At 49.0% G+C, this 20,616-nt stretch overlaps 2 protein-coding genes across 2 annotated transcripts in view; one reads left to right on the forward strand and one right to left on the reverse strand.

Annotated features, from left to right (window-relative positions):
* TIMM21 (translocase of inner mitochondrial membrane 21) lies at positions 371-6,448 on the reverse strand. The gene is made up of 6 exons (XM_005696954.3): positions 5,810-6,448; positions 3,919-3,981; positions 3,724-3,821; positions 1,136-1,209; positions 943-1,048; positions 371-840 (listed from the first exon to the last, which is right to left on the reverse strand). The coding sequence occupies exons 1-6, from the start codon at positions 6,108-6,110 to the stop codon at positions 748-750; spliced, it is 735 nt and encodes a 244-aa protein (XP_005697011.1). The 5' UTR covers positions 6,111-6,448; the 3' UTR covers positions 371-747.
* FBXO15 (F-box protein 15) overlaps positions 6,532-20,616 on the forward strand; it is a 34,946-nt gene continuing 20,861 nt past the window's right edge. The window contains exons 1-5 of the mRNA XM_018039710.1: positions 6,532-7,208; positions 11,712-11,822; positions 13,639-13,743; positions 17,592-17,834; positions 18,300-18,509. Of these exons, the coding sequence (XP_017895199.1) occupies positions 7,081-7,208; positions 11,712-11,822; positions 13,639-13,743; positions 17,592-17,834; positions 18,300-18,509 (797 nt within the window). The 5' untranslated portion in view covers positions 6,532-7,080. The remainder of the gene's footprint in view (positions 7,209-11,711; positions 11,823-13,638; positions 13,744-17,591; positions 17,835-18,299; positions 18,510-20,616) is intronic.

Here is a 20,616-nt window from a genome sequence, read left to right on the forward strand (position 1 = left end):
TTTTAATTTCATGGTTGGAGCCACCATTTGCAGTGATTTTGGAGCCCAGGAAAATAAAGTCTCTCACTGTTTCCATTGTTTCCCCATCTATTTGCCATGAAGTGATGGGATCGGATGCTATGATCTTAATTTTTTGAATGTTGAATTTTAAGCCAGCTTTTTCATTCTCTTTCACTTCCATCAACAGGCTCTTTAGTTTCTCTTTGCTTTCTGCAATAAGGGTGGTGTCATCTGCATATCTGAGGTTACTGATATTTCTCCCAGCAATCTTGATTCCAGGTTGTGCTTCATCCAGTCCAGGACTTCACATGATGTACTCTGCATATAAGTTAAATAAGCAAGGTGATAATATATAGCCTTGATGTACTCCTTTCTCAATTAGTTTCAATTTTATTTCACAGATTTTATACAACATAAAAAAGCATTGAATACTGAACTTTATTTACATGGTGTAAAACTTTTAATAACAAAAAATTTATCGTATAAGATGTTCAGTAGAGCAAAAACTCTGCCTATGACCATTAATGCAAAGATTTAACATAAAGTATGCTCTATTTCATGATTTTTCACTCTACGAGAAAATCTCTAATTCAGTTTGTCTAAATGTAACAACTACCCAGTAGCCTTCACTTTTATGAGCTTCACTCCCTCCTGTTTTATTCAAAACAGAGGCTGGCCAAGGGCTGTGATGATCAGAGCCTGCGACACTCATCAGGAAACACAAGCTTGCTTGTTCTTCTGATTGTCTCAGGATCGATTATCTTCAATGACAATAGTTCTAGAATAAGGTTCAAGTTCTACAAATATATATCGAAATTCATATTCACCACTTTCTGGGTTCTGGAAGAAAACAAAAACATAAACGAAAGAGCATCAAGGCCTTGCCTTCCCCTCGGCACTTCCGTGAGTCTGGGTTCGGGACCCCTGCCCCACACGGCTCACCTCCTTCACTTCAAGATGCACGGTTCCCTGCTTCCCAGGCTCCGAGCCCTGGATGTAGAACTTCACTCGCATGTGTTTCAGCCCATCTTTCGTGTATTCAATAAAGCTGTCAAGAAAGTGAAAGAACACAAGCCTCACCTCCTCTCACTTAAGCCTCTCCCACCAGCCCCCCGGATCCCGGCTGATCCCATACCTAACGTGCTGCCTTCGGCCTCGTCGTGTTGCCTCCCCATAGCCTTTGACGGGCTCACCGAAAACACTGATGACCTAGAGGACACAGACCAGGCCTGCTCTGTCAGGGTTATGGTTTTTTAAAGCTTCCTGGAAAAATATTTTTTGACAAACCAAGTGACCCCACAAACTGCAACACGCCAGGTTCCCCTGCCCTTCATTATCTCCCAGAGTTCACTCTAATTAATGTCCACTGAACATTTTTAGCAACATTTACCCAATGGTGTCTGATACTAAAACTTATGAGAGCAAAATGATACTTTAGTCACTAAAGGGAAAGGCAAGTCGCTCAGTCGTGTCCGACTCTTTGCGACCCCATGGACTGTATAGCCTACCAGGCTCCTCCGTCCGTGGGATTCTCCAGGCAAGAATACTGGAGTGGGTTGCCATTTCCTTCTCCAAAACACACATATAAAAACAAATGACCCTATTTAAAGCACACCAGATCAAGGGGTAGGAAACCATTATTCCTAATGGGAAAACTCACAATGAAGCGGAAATGAAATTTTTACTGAACTGAAAATGCAAATACTTTGGAATATTTTCATAAAATACAAATTTGATATGAAAGTAAAACAAATATTGCTTCAACTCTAGAAATATTTAGTTTGTTTGTTGAGTGTCTTCATATCAAAATTTTCAGACATAAAGAAAAAGAAGTAATAGGTAAGATGAGACAGATTAAAGAACTATGTATTTGAAACAAATGGGACAATTCTTCAAATAACTCACTATAATAGATTAAACATGTCAGCATCAGAACATTATTCAATCAGTCACAGAGCCTGGCAAAGAACAGGCCCCTAATAAATGCTGAGAAAATCAACTTGTTAAAGTTTAATTATTCTTTGTAGAGCTTGTTCAGGCAGCAAGTTAAGTTATGAGCTTGAAAACATCCCACTCCGCGTTTATTCAGGGAAGTTCTGTTTTGTTCCAATGCTGAAAATCACTGAATGGCTAGTTTGCGAACAACGCAGCAACTCTTCATCTCTTCCAACATTTACGCGACTGGTCATATTTATCATCATAGTGTGTAAAGCGTATCTTGTCAGGTAGAATTAGGTTTCCCAGTAACTACAGTGCTGCTGCTGCTGCTAAGTCGCTTCAGTTGTGTCCAACTCTGTGCGACCCCATAGACGGCAGCCCACCAGGCTCCGCTGTCCCTGGGATTCTCCAGGCAAGAACACTGGAGTGGGTTGCCATTTCCTTTTCCAGTAACTACAGTGGGAACTTCCTTATTCCCTGCTGAGTTTCACTCAGAGTGGCATCTCCCCTACGGCTCTCAGATCGCCCAAGTTCAGTAAGAAAGAAAGATGTCAGAGACCGTTAGCTCCTGAGGCTTCCGTCCTGATAAGACTAGACACTGATGGAGCATGTGGAGGCGGTGCCCAGGGAAACCCAGGGCAGGGCATGGATGCTGACAGGACCTAGGCTGACAGCGTCTGCGGGTTCGAAACCTTCCCGCCCTCCCCAGGGACTGTCTCTTTGCTATTACTCCTTGGTCTACATGAGAAACAGCCATGCGATTTATGATGCTATATGCCATATTCTTTCAAAGTACAAGAATTAAGCTTTCAACGAATTAGATTTTTCAATGCTGAAGCTTTGCACTCAGGAGTAAGAAATCTGGGCCTTCACAGGCTACACTGGCTTTCTCTCTGTGACTGGAAAGCCCTATGGAAAACTTCCTTCTCGATGGGATCCTTTAAAAAAAAAAATCAATGTAGCTTTTCTGCGTCTGCCTACTCCTGGTTCAGGCAGGCTGTGCTTAAGACATAAGATCTGGAATCAGACAAACTTGGACTAGGTTCTGGCTCTCCCTCTTATCAGGCTTCCCTCGTGGCTCAGAAGGTAAAGAATCTGCCTACAAATGTGGGAGACCCGGGGCTCGATCCCTGAGTCGGGAAGATCCCCCGGAGGAGGGCATGGCAACCCCCTCTAGGATTCTTGCCTGGAGAATCCCATGGACAGAGGAGCCTGGCAGGGTACAGTCCATGGGGTCACAAGGAGTCAGACATGACTGAGAGACTAACACATTCACTTTCTCCCTCTTACTGGCTTGGTCATCTTAGCTTTGTTAATTTGCTCTCTTTAAATGTCAGTGTTCTTCTGCATGCAGGATAGAGCCCGCGCCCGGCATGAGCGGTTCTCATGCGAATGAGCGCTCAGACCCTGGGCAGCGTGTGTGGTGCACACTATGCTCTCAGTAAGCTCCAACAATTCCCACTATGATCACGAGGTCATGGGTCAGGTGTTTAAAAAGACTGGACACTTACTGCATGAGTCTAACATGCTGGTACAGTCTAAGCCTTTACAATTAGAATTGAAATGTCCCTGTATGGACCTCTGGGTGCTGCCCATAAATCAAAGCATTTCAAGTAGCGAACAAGGAGCTAATAACATAATCACAACCCAACCACTCCGATTTATTACATAAATTTCACCAGTCTCGGAACCACTATGTGACTTCTGCCCACCACTCCCCCGGTCACCCCAATGTTTTTTCCTCCCTATTATCGGAGTTGAAATAACTCAGCCTTGAAGACTAACCTCAGGATGCGATCTGCACTTTTCTAGGGCTTTCCCATATATCTTATTCGGACTAGATGAAGAAAAAAGTTCTCTGAAGATTGTGTAAAACAAGCCACCTGAAAACCACAGAAAAAGGAAATTAGCAAAACAAGAACGAGAGAAATGGAGAGAGAAAAAGACATTCAGGAGGTTTATACTTGCTGTGATTTCAACCTGTAATGGTGATTCCAATAAGCACCACTATTAAGTAGGTAAAATCTCTTCCAGCTTCTTTCACTGTAAAGAGAAAACACCCCTGGTTACACGTGTGCCGGACATGAGCTGGATGCTCTTGGCTTCAGGATTTCCAGCAGGTGAGATGTGGGTTTGGGACACGGGAGGGGTCGGCGCGTGTTCTGGAGCAGCTGCTGTCCAATCTGCGCATTGGAATCACTTGAAAAGTTATTTGGAAAGAACCCCAGCCAACTCTGGGAGCACGGCTGAGGAGTTGGTACTTTAGGTACTTGATCTTAATGCCTCCTTACTGTCTAAGATTAGGAAATCCTTTGATCCACTTCCTCTGAACCCTCCCACATGAAGTGGCAGCTCACGCCTCCCAGTTAAAGGCTAGCTCTTCCTCCTGCTCGAAGACCTGGTGGGGACTTCCACCTTGCAAGACACGTGCTCTGACCAAGGTACAATGTAACTGGAAGGAAGGAGGAAATGGGCTACCCCAGCCCTGAAGCGGCCGGAGGCCCCACCAGCAGAGCCAGCTATATCCTAAGGGAGACAGGAAGGGGCGCGAAATACAGACTGGGACAAATGGGAGCTGACTGATCAGCACTCTCCGATCAAACACTAAAGTCTGACAAGCAGCCTGAGAGCTGGTGCACAGCTCGGCTCGTGCTGGGAAAGAAGGAGCGAGCGCGGTCCACATTAAGTGAAGTAAAAATGACAGCACTGCCACAGCGAACTGTGGGTGTACTCAAGCGGGTGTCGGACACCAGGGCCGGTGTCCCGAGGGGGGCCTGGAAAACACTGCCCACAGGTGCTCTGACAGCCCTGGGGATGGCCCAGCACTGAAGCCAGGCGGCAACAGTCGTGACAATGAACAGCTCGGTTTCTGGACCTGAACCGCTCTTCACTCCTGGCATTCATTTACCGAAGGAAGGCCAACTCCATCAGGAGGCACTTGCGCAAGCATAAGATTCCCCTGGTCCTTCACCAGAGCCCCTCAGCCATTAACTTGGTGACCCTATGCTGGAAAAAGGGTCACTTCAAGGTACACCGGACAGAGTCTAAGCTGACATCAATAACCTAAGGAGTCTCTATGGTTTCTCTGTTGAGTACCTGTGGTGGCTATGTAATAAAGAGCCTGGCATGTAAGAGGGTCACAGCTGGGTGGACTTACCAGACGGTCATTTCCCTGATTTTCAAAGTATAACTGGAACGGCTATACTCAGTCATCAGCAACAATAGTCCCTAAACTAGGTCCTTTGAGGTGCACTGCCCACCATACCATAATCAGAAAAGTCGAATGGAAGCCTCTAAAGCTGCCTCCCACTGATCAAAATAATAAATAAAAAACAGCATTGCATCTAAGGGCCAAATGTCAGAGACAGCGCTATTCTTAGAGACTAAAGACAGGTGTGGTTGTCCTAAGAGGTACTGGCGTGGCTATTAGGAAACTGAGATTAGAAATACTCACATTCAATTTTTAGTTGTGCAAAACTGGGGAAATTAGCCTTATACATACTACTGAGCCTGTTTGAAAAAGTAAACGGTGAGATTCAAATGAGATGAAGTAACACCTGGGAAATCTACTTGTCTGTTACAAAACATCAAACAACGGTTTTATAAGCTCTCTCCATACCAAACTAATAAAAGTTGAGAAAAATCTTACAGGCATAATTCAGCAAAGTTGCATCAAAATCAACCGTCAAATGTGAATTCTCAAATCTGGGAAAATTGCAGGCCTATCTTCTCTGCTTCTGAACTGCCTTCAACGGTTCTACCTTTTAATTTGCGTGAACCGTTTACTCTCGGTTCTGAACTTATATAAAGGGCGTTGGCAGCTCCCGTCACGTTTGCTGAGAGACTGATCGCTACACGGAATCCCCTTTACCTTTCTGTGACGTTGAGAGGACAGTTTCCCCGCCCTGACTCCTGTGCACGGACACTCGCTTGCTGCCGTCCTCCTTCGCGCTCTGGAGGCTCCGTCCTTGCGTCCAGATGGATCTCTGGTTGACTCCCCAAATATACCTAGGTCGCGCCGCCGTGTTCTGCTCTTGCAGCCCCCATCTCCACCTGGGCTCAGTCTGCGAGCAAGCTCTGTGAGGCACGGAGTGTGGCAGAAACCATGGCTTCCCGGGGCACCCATGCAGCCTCTCCGTGCACCGCACAGCTCTCAGGAGAGTGCAGATCATGCTCCCGGAAGGTCGCCCCGCTCAGGGAAGACGCCAGCTGTAAAGAGCAGACCTTCGCGACCTGCCACACACCCGGCCGGGCGCGGGCTCGAGCGCTCGCGTCCACACCGGTGACGCTGCACGGGCGTGTTCGGCAAAAACGTTAGCTCCAACTGCGTCAATCAAGACAGAACGTCTCCCGAAAGGAGCTGACGCCGAGTCTCCCTTCCCTTCGGCTCTCCTTTCACTGGACTGAAAGTACTTGGATTCCTTTCTCTGCTGACATTCACCTGATCCCCGGCAGGGCCCTCGCAAAAGGACCTGGAAGACCGCTAGGAGCCCTGGGAGTGGTAGTTCGAGGGCGGCACTCCTCCCGGAACTGCCGCGGCGCGGGACGCTCAAGGACTACATCTCCCACAGTGCAAGGCAGCCGGGGCGCGCGCGGACGCCTCTGGGCCTCCCTCACGCCCCTGCGCGGACGCCGCGCGCCTCGACGGGACAGGAAGGCGGGGCTTTGTTGGTGGCCGGCGGGATGGGAGCCCCTGGCGCTGCGTACTTCAGGAACTTGCAAAAATCAAGTTCGCGGTTACAAACCGCCTATCCCGGTGTCCCACTAGAAGGGGCCGTGCCAACTGGGGAATTCTCGGTCTGACTGTGGCCCTGCTGTTGCCTCTGGGCAGACAATGTAGCCTTTTCGTTTGGTGTTCTTAAACAAGTCGGGCAGGAAGTAGCGAAGACTACCCGAGAGCCAGCAGGTGGGGAGGGCGAAGCACTCTCAGAGCCTGCGTGGGAGCACAGAGTCCCCGTTGCACTCTCGCCGCCGCCAGGCGTCCTCGGCGTCGGCGTCGGCGCGAGGTCCCCTGGAGCCGGCTGATAGGCGGAATTGCTCTCGGCCCCGCCCCCCCACAGCTCCTCTGCGCACGCGCCAGCGAGGGGGCGTGTCCCGGGGCGGTGCGACGGCCAGGAGGAGGCGCGTCGGCGCTGGGTATCCATGGCGATCGGACGCGGCCGGCTCTTGCAGCTGCAATGGCAGTGCCTCTTGGCGCGGCCCCCGCCTCTTGGCTGCTTTGGCTCAGCTTTCGGGAGCCCCGGGGCTGCCGCGGAGCGCGCAGGGTTCAGGTGACTCTCCGGGGGTGGGGTGGCGTTGGGGCGGGCGCCCGGGAGCCCCGACAGGAGTAGCCCCTCACTCTCCCGCCTCCCTTTCTCTTTCTTTTCATTGATTCCGACCTGTTAGCGCGGGAAAGTTCTGGAAGGACGGAGAGAGGAAGTGTCTAAAACTTGGAAGCGTGGGGTAACCCCAAGTCACGGTACAAGTCGAGGAGCTTCCCTGGAATATTCTGTCTCCTCGGTTCACTCAGTTAGTGGGCCCTGGGGGTACGGGGGCGTGCGAGCCCCTAAACCTGGAGCAGCCCTCGCGGAGAGCCGCCGCGTGGACGCGCCCACCTACGCGGGCAGGTGGGAATCTCCGCGCTCCCGCTCCGGGTAGCCGGCAAGGCTCCCCTCCAAAGCATGTTCGCGAAGTTATTTCCTACCTAATTCTGGGGCCGGGTTTTTGTCTTTTTTATGACTTTAGAAAAGTCGATTCTACTTATCAAAACATAATCAATTTTCTCTCCTGCACCCAGTTCACGAATGGAGGACTCAGCCCCCTAACCAGGTAACGCTTTTAGGCAGGTTGGTCTGGGAGCTGCACCTCCGCCATCACGGCCAGGTTTGCGTTTCTGAGCAGACCCTGGGGGGATGCCTTCTGTTAATAGACAGACACCCCTCGGTGCTCGCTCCCTGATTCTCTTCTGCAGTCTTCTTGTCCAAGCGGAGGAGGGTGTGTGTATGTGTGTTGTTGTTGTTCTGGTGACAGGGGGCTCGTCTTCCCTCCAGTTCTCTCGGGGTGCCCGGCGGCTGAAGGGTGGTCCTCTTCTGCAGTCACAGGAGATTGGAGGAGTGAGGTCGGGGAGGGGCAGGGCGCAGGAGGCGGCAACTGCTTTCCAAAAAGAACTTCAGCTTAACTCCAAGGGCAGTGGCTCACTTCACAGAGTGAATGTCGGAGGAACTATCCCTAGTGATGTCTTCTTGTCTTATTACATCCCTTTCTTTCATCCTGAGCTGTTCCTAGCTCTGCACCGGTCTTCCCAGTTAGATTGCAAGGTGGAGGAATAGTGCTAAGGACTGTTTGGATTCTTGAAGACTCTCTTTTTGCTTGTAGATCTTGATTTATGGATATAGAAAGTCTGCCATATTATGCCTTCTAATAAACCAGATGTCTGTGTTTAAGCATAGAAGAGGATTCTGTTACTAAGCAGTGACTAACATTTCACGACTACTACTTACCAGCTCAACTACTTAAGGTATATTTTTTTCCCCCTGAATCTCCAGGACTGTGTCCCGTGTCCATAGTGCCAGGATTCATTACCCCATTTACGCTAGTTTCAGAAGCAGGGCCCCCCTCCCTAGGTATTACAGTGATAGTTGGTTCTTGAGAATAGCTGTAAACGCTCCACATATCACAAGCCTCGTGACAAAATGGTGATAATGCCTGTAAAATTTCTATTATGTAGGAGAGAAAGACAGGAATTTAAAGTAGGAAGATTGAACTTTAAATCAATTTGCCACTGTTACCAAAATTAGTCTTTATATATAAGGTTCTGTTAGTGGGAAGCAGGATGATTGTTACATGATGAATCTTCTATTACTTTGCAAGTTGAGTGAACTTCTTGTTGAAATGATGTAATTAGAATGCCTGTAATTATGCCTGGCATGGAAGTGTGCATGGCAGTCTGTGATTTGGTGGTATATAAATTCTTTTTGGTCAAGAAAAGTCAGATCTTAAGAATGGTTATAGTCTAAGTAGGTGGTTATTTTTAATGTCTTGAGGCAGAAAAAATTAGATTTTAACAAAGAATCACACAAAATGTTTAATATGTTTAAATCTTTTTAACACAAAATATGAATTTGTATAAATATCTTAAACTGTAAGAATATCACAGAAAGCTGTCAAGTTGGCTTAGTTTCTGCTTGGTCTAATTTCTTTGATTTATCAGATATTAAGAATCAGGCCCAGAAAGTAGGTTTTTAAAATACTGAACTTAATTCAAAGCAATCAGGTAAAGTTTGTCACTTGAAAAAAAAATCGGTTTTAAACTAAATGTCATCTTACTAGTTATAAAGCTTAATACGCACTGCTTAACTTTGTAGCCATACAGAGCTTCATGACATGCATGGGACTTCTGGTGGTGAACTGTGTAGCTCTGAAGAATGTACAGTTAGTTTATTTTATGGAGAAATGCAGATATGCTCTCAATGGTGCCAAAGTCCAAAACGATAAGATATATGGTGACACAGACGTCACTTAATTACCTCATTAGAGCCTCAGTCTTCTGCTTTGGCAATGCAGGGCTAGGGAGATCTAGTTTAATCATGGGAAAACAAAACAGGAACAAATAGGCTGTACTTTTCAAACAGATATGAGCTGGGGATTCCCTCTTGACCTGGAACACTAATGTAACAATTTTGGGGAAAAATGTTAAAGAAGTTTTAAGCTTTTTGTAGGGTGTGCTCAGAGGACCTGGAGCCCAGAATGCCTGGGGGCCTTTGAGAACCAAGGCTCCAGCTGAAAGGATGTTTTGCTGTGATAGCTGTGCTCCCAGACCTTCCTGTGTGTGGGGTTCTCAGTTTTGAGATGAGAACAACAACCCTCCCTTACAACTCATTACATTTTCAGTACACGGGAAATATTAGGGAGTGCACTGTGTTCTCCAGTCTTCCAAGTTCTGTTTAAAAACAGGCACCGCCAAAAACTATAATCCCCTAATCTTGTGAATCAGATGTATTACCAGTTAATACCTTGTTCTCTTTCCTTGCAGACTGCTTTTCTTTGTGTATATGTGTTTGGTTTTTTCCTCTGAGAAATACAAACATAAGATTTTGTAGTGTATGCTGATAGAGTCTGCATTTTCAATCGATGTGTTATTAATTTAGAAAATATTTATTGAATGCCTTCTTCATGCTGGGGGTGTTGTGGGTGATAGGCAGTGAGTAGACCTCATGAAGAAGCCCTGCCAGCACAGTCCTTCCACCCCAGTGACGGTGGGCGAGGGAAATGTGTGGTGTCTGGTGACGCGTGCTAAGGAAAAAAATGGGGGGAGCATCATGTGTGCGTGAAGTGCAGATTGGAGTTTAGAGGGCATGGCTGGAAGATCTCCATGAGATGGTGGCATCTCAACCCAGGAGACGCAGAGTGCAGTCTAGATCCTCCATCCCGGCTTCATGCAGCCGAAGGCACTCGGGTGCTCTTCATCTTCCCTGACTTCCTGGCCAAGTGCAGAGATGCAGAGTGGGAGAGGGCAGGATGAGATGCTCGTTTGGAAAGCTCTGCAATGTCCTCTCCCCCTTTAGTCAGAGAATCCCACCTGGGCACTAATTTTTATACTTCTCTTGACATTTTTGTTTAAGCAAAGATTTCCATAGCCAACAAGCTTCAAGTCCACTGATCTTGTTTGTCTCCACGGCAGGCACCAGGTGATGCCAAGTCTGTGGGCAGCACCGTCCCCAAGCCTCCTGAGAGCAGGCTGTGCTCACGGTTAAGGGCCATCCTTTGGTCTGTCCATGTGGACTTCATTCTTGCACTCCCAGAGAGACTATTGCCCTGTCTTCCAAGTTCTTGGGGTCCCTTTCCTTTGCCCCCCAGTCATCGCACATATCTGGTAGGAAAAATGGGATGGGCTGATTAAACCGGTGGTGAACAGAGTGTATCCTCAGAGCCATAGGGTTGGTGAGCCAAGCACGTGGATGCTGCATGCTCTAGGTTCTGCTTGATTCTGAAATGTGTGCTGGCTGGGAGGGTCAGTGATCGCTGTGTCTGTGTGTGGTGGGGGGTGGGGGTCAGGTGTGTGGAGGCAGGTAAGGAAACAGGTTCCAGATCGCCCCAGCAGAAGCAGCGTGTCCACCGGGAGGTGTGTGCTTGCTGACTGGCTGGGCGTCTCAGGTCCCTGGCCAGCTGCTGTTGAGAGCGGCTGGTCTTGAGGGGTGACTGTAGTGAACATTGATTTTAGCAGGTGGGTGTTTGGTGGTCCTGTGGCTGTGACTGCCGGAGCCAGAACTGGGACCGCTCATTAGCCCTCCAAGATGGGCAAGCCTGAGGACGGTGCCAGATCCAGTTCAGGAATTTAAGTTTTTTTGTTTTAAACCCTACTGAGACATGCTGCAATTCATGGGTTCGCAAAAAGTCGGACACGACTGAGCGACTGAACTGAACTGATGCTAACTGTGCCGTTTTTCTTTTGTGTTATTTAAACTGGACAGTTGGCACATTTTATCGTCCCTTTTTGCTTCCATTCAGTACTTTTTTTTAAAATGTATTTATTTTTGATTCAAGGATAATTGCTTCACTGTTTCCACCAAGTTCTTTCTGTAGCACCTTTTGATATGCTGATGGTTTATAAGACGCAGCAGAGTCAGCCCAGCCTCCAGGTTTGCTCAGGACACTGAATGTCTGACTGCCACCCCTGCCTTCTGTAGACGAAGTTTCACAGCGAGTCATCTTTGGAGTGCATGAATCCTTTCTGTTTCGCAGAGGGGAACGGACAGTTCACCTTTGTAATTAGTATTTTCCCCGTGTGCTTTCAGAACGAGGCCAGGCGCCATGTTGCCCTCAGGCCCCGCTGCCCTGAGTCGCCATGCCCGGCAGGACAAGGTCTGCAGAAGGCCCAGCGCAGGCTGCTCTGCGTCCCTGGACAGGTAAGGGGCGAGGTGCTCTGCCGCAGCTCAGGGCTGCAGGGGCGGCGTTACTAGAGAAAGTTTAGTGCCGGATACACCAGGTTGCTATTTTGAGCTCTCTAAGAATAGACGTGTGTGGGGAGAATGTACAGCATGGAGCGCTGGCTGTGAGTCATCACAGCCTGTCACCGTGATCATCAGACTAGTTTCATGAAGCCGAACTTGTAAAAGTGACAAGTGCATTTAATTTTCCTTTTTGAAAAATGTTCTTCACAATTATTCACTTTCTACTTGATAAAGACCCTTGGAAAAGGAGAAAGAAGATTAAAGTGTGTCCTTTGGAGAGCTCAGGAGGTCTCAGACTTACTTGGCTTTCTGGATTTGGGGAACCCTTTTCTGTCATGTCAGGTTCCGTTCTGTGACCCTCAACAACAAGATCTGTAGAAACTGATAAAAATACTTGCTCTTTGAAATTGATACTGAAATGCCTGTGGCTTAGTACCGTACTAACGTCTCTAGAGCAGCAGCTGTGCGCTCAGTGTTGCGTGCAGTCCTGGAAAGTCGGCACCACCGGGGGCGTCTTGCAGGGCGGGGAGTGGGCTCACCTAGTCCACGTGCTGTAGAACGCGAATTTGCACAGAAAGCCTGAGTTCAAGTTTTGGACTTTTAATACCACGTCGTAACTTGCTCAGGTAACAGTGTCCATGCTTGCACTATGTTTTTAAAAAGAAGAAAAGCCAAAAAAGAAAGATTTAACTAAGGACATGGATTTAAACTTTAAACCATACACTCTGGGAATTGTGTTGTTCATTCACTCAGTCGTGTCTGATTCTTTGCGATTCCATGAACTGCAGCTCGCCAGTCTCCATGTCCTTCACTATCTCCTGGAATTTGCTCAAACTCATGTCCACTGAGTTGGTGATGCCATCCAACCATCTCATCCTCTGCCATCCCCTTCTCCTCCTGCCTTCAATCTTTCCCAGCATCAGGGTCTTTTCCAATGAGTAGGCTCTTTGCATTAGGCAGCCAAAGTATTGGAGCTTCAGCATCAGTCCTTCCAATTCAGGATTGATTTCCTTTAGGATTGACTGGTTTCATCTTGCCATCCAAGGCACTCTCAAGAGTTGTCTTCTCACTCTTCTCTGGGAATAGACTCTGTCATACAACAATCTGATAGGAGATCTAGAACAAATATCACTTTAGGTGATCTGTCCATGGATACCAGAGGGCCTTCTCTGAACCAAACACTCTGCTTGGGGAAGGAGGCAGTTGGTGAGCCACTCACATGTGTTCTCATGAGGCTTCCAGTCCTGTGGAGGACCCAGATTGAAACAAAGAGTAGATTATAAATTGGGGTACATGCTGTCCAGAAAGCAAATGGACTCTTTAATCCAGATTAGTAGGGCGGGATGGTCAGGCAAGACTTCTCTTGAGGAGCTGACATTTAAGCTGAGAACTGAACACAGAGACGAAAGGGCCTGGAGAAGAGCCTCCAGAGAGGGGCAGCGCAGTGGGCGGGGGGCCTGCACCTGCTGCCGGAGCCGGGTGCTGGGGGTAGGGGCGAGGGAGGGAGCCCGCAGGCCCAGGGGAGGGGCGGGCCTTGTTCTCCCTGTGGGGCTTTATGCTCAGAAGTGCGATACTGTTTGCTTTCTGACATTGCCTCGTTCACTTCTCTGCCCGCGTCCCTCCTTCCCAAGGAGGGCAGAGGGAGAGACGCCGGCAGAGCTGAGACGGGAACCCCGGGGCTCTTGCACAGAAAGGCTGCTTGTGTTGGGAGGTGAACGGCCAGGTGTTTTCTGGAAGCTGCTCTGACTCCTCTCCTCCCCCTGCCCCCCAGTTTGCCCGCAGAGGTCCTGCTGAAGATCCTGTCCTACCTGGATGCGGCGGCCCTGCTGTGTGCCGGGTGCGTGAGCAGACGCTTCTATCACCTGGCCAGCGACAAGTAAGGAGACTGCACGTTGCTGCCGGGTCCAGTGGCGTTTTGATGGAAGTTGTGAAAACTAGCGAGAGCTACTGAGCCATTTTTGAGAATGTAGAAGAATTTCGAGAGTGGTTTCAGACGTATGTCTCCCGGGTGAAGTTTTCAGTGGTTTGCCCTTCCGCGTTTTAGGAAAGGGATAGTCTTTGCATGAACTGGAAAAGGTCACGCTTGTTCTCGATGAAGCTGTTGGAGAAAGTGGCCTCAGGTCTGTTTTCCGGGAGGACTCGCTGTCCCCCAGAGGTGGGCAGGCTTCCCCCTGCAGCCCGCGGCGCTGGCGTGGGACCTGCCCTGACCTGCCCCGCTGGGCCTTGTGGAGCAGACCCCGCAGGAAGACAAGGGAGAGGCTCCCCGAAACCCGGCTGCCGTGGGACGTGCTTGGTGCAGGGGCGTGAGGGGAGGGCGGGGAGGACAGAGCATGCCCAGGGAGCCTCTGCCCCGGAGAGGAGGCCCGCAGAGCCCCCGGGCTGGTGGGGGGTCCGTGGGAAGAGGGGTGAGACCCCTTCTTCTGTGCTGTCGCTATGATCTCTGTCGGCAGCTCAGAACGTTGTCTCGAGGGTGAGACGTGGGCTCCCCCCAGCTTCTGGCGAGCGTTGTGGGGTGTTAGCTGTGACACCCCTCTGTTTTCAACATCAGTAGGGTCAGACGGGTGTTGGTCCCACGCAGAAGCCCCGTGTCAACCAGGGCAGAGAGCATGGTGGAGGGGAATGCGGATTTCAGGAGTGGTTTACTCGGTGAGGGGTCGGAGAGGGACGGGGCAGGGCTGTGGTATGTAGACACAGCTGTATAGCGCTCCTCAGTGCGGGGTCTGCAACAGCTGCATCAGAGCCAGCGGGGAAGGTGAAAATAGTATCGGACCCCTGGTATACATTTCTGCAGATTTAAATTCTGTGTTCTAGAATCTGTGTTAAAAATCTCTCCAGCCACGTTCTCATAATAAGAAGGGGACATATGCCATTCTCTGGTTGGTCAGGGTGGTTTTCTTATCCGTTAACTTTAAAAAGATATTTCCTGTATGAGAAAATACGTGTCTGTGTCAGTATATATGCGTAGTGTCAGCTCCTGAGATAGTTCGAGAATGAATGGAAAGCAAGTTTTGTGTGTCTCTCCCTTAGTGACCCTCAGAGATGAAGACATTCACTGAAGCAAAGAGCGGTGAGGCGTTTTTCAAGGAGGGGGTTGACTAAATGACCAGAACTGTAGCTTCTTGGGAGTTCTTACTTAATTCAAGGTCAGAACTTAGACTATTCAGATAAACTGCTAAGCTGTAAGTTTCTCAGGCTTTGTCCCCTCAGTCCAAGTCCCACGGGGTGCAGGCCCTGGGCTCTCAGCAGACTGGGAGCCTCAGCTGTAGTTAGATTCTTTGCACTTCTGTTGTCGGTTATCTGTCCATCCCACTTTCTTGGAAGTGGTTGTGCTGTAAAAATCTGAGCTTCTTCTGAAGTTACCCTCGTGTTTGTTCTCTTTTATGGAGGAGAGTCTTAGTGGGATAAGTTGAATTGTATTCTTAAGAATTACAGTCTTGATTTCACAGCCAGACTTCATAAAACAACTTTGTGTTAACAACTGAACAGGTAAACCATGAATGTTCCTGAGAAGTTGGTACTTTCTGAGCCTTGTTTGAAGAGAGGACAGGAGCCGTCCCGTGGCGAGTTACACTGTTGACTTACGGGGAGATGCGTCATGAGGGTGGGGTCCCCCCCTCCTGCATGGGGCAGCCCTCGGCATGAGCCCTTGGCTCTGCGGTGGTGGTGGTGGGTCACAGGGAAGCCTGGATCGGGCTGAACCTGGCTCTCTCCAGTCCTCTGGGAAACACTGTTTATCAGAATGTTAAATTGGCCCCATTTCCTGACCAACCTGATGGAATTCTTCCTGTGCATGGCTCATAGTCAGATAGCTCTTGCCCTTCAGTCTGCTCTAGCTTTTTAACCAGGTTGGGCATTTTGTGATCAAGAAATGAGTGTTTTTGGGTTTAGGGACTGTCTAAAAGCCTCTTAAGCTTGACCTTTGTGTTTTATAGATAATGAAGTGGAACAATATACGTAATATTGAATATTTTAATTGTGTAGGATGTTTTTTATTCTCTTGAGGCTCTACCGATGGTGAATTAAGTGAGATAATGTGTGTGAAAGTGTAGGGTGGTACCTGTGGCCAGCCAAGGGTGTGACGTCACTGCCCTGCCCCTCACACCCCTCTCCAGGCCGTGTTCTGTAGTTTGTGAGTGCTGGAGCTTATGGAAAATAGAGCGAGCCGCAGTTCCTGTGGTGTGGAGGTGGGAAGTTTGGGGTTCAGTGGAGATCTTGCTGAAGTAGAAAAACACTGAAGTGGAATGACTGAGTAAATCAGAAGAAAGCATGGACAGGCATTTATGCAAAGAGAGTTTTCAGAAGCAAGCATCTTCTCAAGGGATTTTGGTGAAAGAGCACAGATTACCTGAATGTTCTCAACTGATCATTATTTTGCATCTGTTAGTCCATGTAAAAAAGCCTGTAAAATTTTGAGCTTTAACATGAATAAGCCTTGGAGTGAAATGATTTTGTGAGGGGAGAAATGACTAGAAAAACTCATACTAGAAAGCAATGTTGGTAGTGGGCAGGGGTCTGACTCCTGGCTCTTTTGCTGGGAAGTCCTGCATGGAGAGTATTGGAGGATCCCTCCAACTGTGCTGTCTGAAAAGGCTGACCCCTCCAGACCTTCCCCTCCAGAAGTCTTGCCTCCCAGGCCTCCTGCAGATCATCCTTTTTTTGCATTCAGTAGAAACGCGGAGACAGGAATTAGTCAATAATTAATTATGTAAATTTTGCCCTTCACTCTAGGAAACCCTGTGTTAACTCCTGCCTTAGTTTCCCTCCGGAATGCCTTTCCTTCCTGATGGAGAGTTTTGGCGAGGGGAACCCCCAGCTCAGCCCCTTTTGCTGCTCCACTCCTGTGACCCCCTGCCCTTTGCCTCCTCTGGGTCAGAGTGGTGTTGGAATTCCAGCGCCCCAGCTGGTGGGCGCTCTGGGTGTGGATATGATTGTTGGAGCCCATGTGTCCGTGCTGCTGAGAGTCAGGGACAGGCAGGGGTTGAGGCTGTGAGGATTCAGTGGCGGTTCTGTCAGCAGACCTGGGCCGGGCACCTTGCAGCTGGGCCTCAGTCACATGGTCCGTGCAGGGGGGACGTCGTAGCCGCCACCTCCTGGGTTTGCTGGAAGGGTGAAGTGAGTGCGGGCCTGAGAAGTGCTGAAGCGTGCTCAGGGCTAGTGCTCCGAAATGTTAGCTGTTGTTAGGTGTTACTAACCGTCTTCAGTTTTTCCTTGTTGTGCAAGCAGTCCATGTTCATTGTTAAAAAATTAGAACACATGTCAGTCACCATCAGCATTTCTCTGTGTGTGTGTACATATGTATGTATGCATAAAACTGCATTCTGATCTTTTCAAAGACACGCATGTGTATAAGCTAGGAAGCCACATTGTGTACCCTTCTTGCTTTCTCCTATGTTAGACCTTTTCAATTATTGGTGTGAGAAGGCAGCTCTTGCTTGGGATGACACCAAGATAACGTGAGATGGCTTGTTTGCCTCGGCTCTGGGAAGCATGCATTTCCCGTTAGTGTGTGTCTCTAGGGCTGGTGAGTCTAAAACACTGACCTTCATGTTGACACTTGAACAGCTGTGAACCGTTCAGCTTGACTTGGTCATGGAAATAACTGGACAACAGTCACTTGACTAGCTGTTAAATCACGTGACCAGTTGCTGCGTGTTCCTCTGACACTCGTGGCAGGTGCGTGGCAGTGTCTCTTTGTTAACACGTTTGTTTCCTCTCCTCCCCCAGTTTTATTTGGATCAGACTCTACTCAGCTGCCTTTTCACCTAAAAGATCTCATTGGAGAGTTGACCCGGCAGAGAAGACGGACTTGTCCGTGAACTTACTGTCAGCGGGGGATAAAGAAGCTGGATATTGGAAGAAGGAGTATCTTACAAAACAGATAGCCTCTGTAAAGGCGGCTCTAGCGCAGGTTCTCAAACCTCTGCACCCCAACACAGGCCTCCCGGTGAAGACCAAGGAGGCCCTTAGGTAGGCCTCGCGTTAGCAAAGAAGGATGGCCTGAGCCCCGAGTACTGTGTATACAGGTTCTACGTGTGGTTTACATGGGGAGGGAGTGTTGGATGTTTTCTGGTTTTGTGTATCTATAAAATGAATGGTATTTTCCCACCCCATATATATGGTCCGAAGGTTTTATGAGGCCTGGTAGTCGGCTCTAATGAAGCGGGAGATTCAGGGCCCTGCTGAGCGGCAGAGCCTTGGCCGTCTTCATCTGGGTGTTGCTGGTTCCTGGCACAGAGCAGCAGTTCCACGGGTGTTTGGGAGGTGAGGGGACAGGTCCCAAGAGAGAGCTGCCATGGCCTGGAAACACGCCTCAGGCGTGTGCTAGGAGCTTGGGCTTTTAGGGTTCCAGGTGCTTTAGAGATGACAGGTGGCAGCCTGCGTTTTTACTTTTTGCCATGAGGCAGACCTTCTCGCTCGCTCTTCCATCTTCAGAGTGTCTGGCCTCGGCTGGGTGATCATCCTGAGAGGAGCCGATGGGCGAGAGTACACCATGGAGCACGCCGACCTCTCCGTCAACGACTCCTCGGTCACCGTCGCGTGGTATGGCAAGGACTGGCCGCCTCTGGCCACGCTGTCCACCTTGGACCTGTGTGGAGTGACGCCGGTGTTCATGGGCAAGTCCAGAGCCCCCAGCAGGACCAGGTGCGTGCCGCTGCGTGAGGCTGTGTCATGTGGAATGACACTTGGCCTGCCTTTCGTCATTCAAAAATATCAGTGGTATATTTTGATTTGATTGCATGTCCAAGCCCCCTCTTTCACTCTGGATTGCTGTCGAATAGGAAAAGAAGGGGCTTATCGCGTCGATCAGCTCGCTGTTTAGTTGCTCAGTCGAGTCTGACTCTGCGTCCCATGGACTGTAGGTTCGCCAGGCTCCTCTGTCTGTGGGGTGTTCTGGGCAAGAATCCTGGAGTGGGTTGCCTTTTCTTTCTCCAGGGACTTTTCTTCCCACCCAGGGACTGAACCTGCCTCTTTTACGTTGGCAGGAAGGTTCTTTTCCCCTGAGCCATCAGGGAAGCCCTATCTATGGCTTAGGGAATGGTTTTTTTGTGGCAACTTCCTGGAGGATAGGTGGCTGGCTGAGTTTTTTAGTTTTAAAACCATTTTAACACAGAGACATAGAAAGCGATCATATTTTCCTTCTTGAGTAAATGATACAGTGATCACAGTTTACGCGTTAGATCGTACAGTCACTATTTTATGTGCTTTTCTGTTGGACTCGGCTAGTCGTGCCGTCTTGTGCAGACGGCTTGCAGACCACGCCTCCACATTCTCACCTGTGAAATGGGGTGAGGGTGGTTGTGATGTAGTGTTTAGTGTGCGTGGCTGCTGTGAAACCACAGGTTTTCACCGTCCAGTGTGCACATCGGGTCTTGCTGCTGCACATACGTCGGGTCTTATGTGTCTTATTGCTGGTGCTTATTGAGTCCTTCTTATTATTCCGTAGTGAGGTGGCTGTGCCCTGGGTTCACACTCATTCTTCGGCTTTTGGTTTTCCTAAGAACTTGGTCGTGCTGACTTTTCTAAGCTGGATTTTGTCACGTGTGGCCTCCCGAGCTCCTGGCTGTGCGTGTGGAAGTGCAGAGGTGGCGGCTGCCTTGTCTGGCGCCGCTTCCTCTCCTGCCCCCAGCCCCTCTGACCTCGCAGTGCACTGTTCTCACCGCCCTTTGAGCTGCAGCCCCACCACGGGCTCTCCCAGCCCCTGCCGAGGAAGGTGTTGAGGTCTCACTGCAGCGTCTGCCTTCTGCTCAGTAGAACTGCCTTCTTTCCCGGTGCCCCTGACTACAGAGACGACTGCAGTTTGTAGCCGAGCCGCTTGTCTGTGTCGGACTCTGGCGCTGGCTGGCTGAGGGCTCTTCCCGTGATCACTGGTCCGGCTGTCATGCTGTGAATAGGGGTGTCGTATTCCTAGTGCTAGTGGGTCCAGGTTTTATTGTATTCCGAAAATATGCTTACTACTGTGAAGGAAAACATTGGCATCGCTTCCCGTGGCTATATTAACCGAAGGTATTTTGGGAACAGCTACTTTTTTGGAATGGTATCTTTATCTGCGTGACTCTTGAAATTCTACCTGATATCATGGTGGACCCCAGAGTTCCCTTCTCCAGTGTTTAGGTTTTATGCACCATGAAATTGTTTTCAGAGAGTGAGTCTGCAGCTTCTGTGCCAGCATGACTGAACAGTACCTTACTGGCACATCATGAGATTATGTTTATAGGGATGAGGACAGAACAGTCTGCATCAAAGTAAAACGCTCATGAATGTTCATAAATGGATGGTGTTGAATTGTAAACTCACTCAAAGATACTATGTTCCTGAAATTGTCATCCAAGCCAGGAATACCCGATACTGCACGGTGACAGAAAGCTAGAATTCACTGTGAAAATCTATTTAATGTAATTTATTTCCATTAAAACTCACTGAACTTCAGCCAGTATTTATTTGATCAGCGGTGGTGAACAAACTCCGAAAGTGCTTCTCAGGAATCTGTGTTGATCGACACTTTTATTCCAGGTTTGTGAGCAGATGCGTCCATGGTGCAGATATACAAACCCTCGCATGCATCTGCGTGATGGCAAAGGAGAGACATGGTGATTTTTATTTTGTGTCCTCCATGAGGACTTTGTTTTTAACCAATGAAAGCCTTCTTTACTGTTGTGCTGGCTGTGTCACCGGGGATGCTCTGCCTCCCGGATTCTGGAGAAATGTCGGGTCACCGGCAGCCTTAGTTTCTGCGTCAGGGTGAATTGTA

Source organism: Capra hircus, chromosome 24, assembly GCF_001704415.2.
Source record: "Capra hircus breed San Clemente chromosome 24, ASM170441v1, whole genome shotgun sequence".
Classification (NCBI taxonomy): Eukaryota; Metazoa; Chordata; class Mammalia; order Artiodactyla; family Bovidae; genus Capra; species Capra hircus.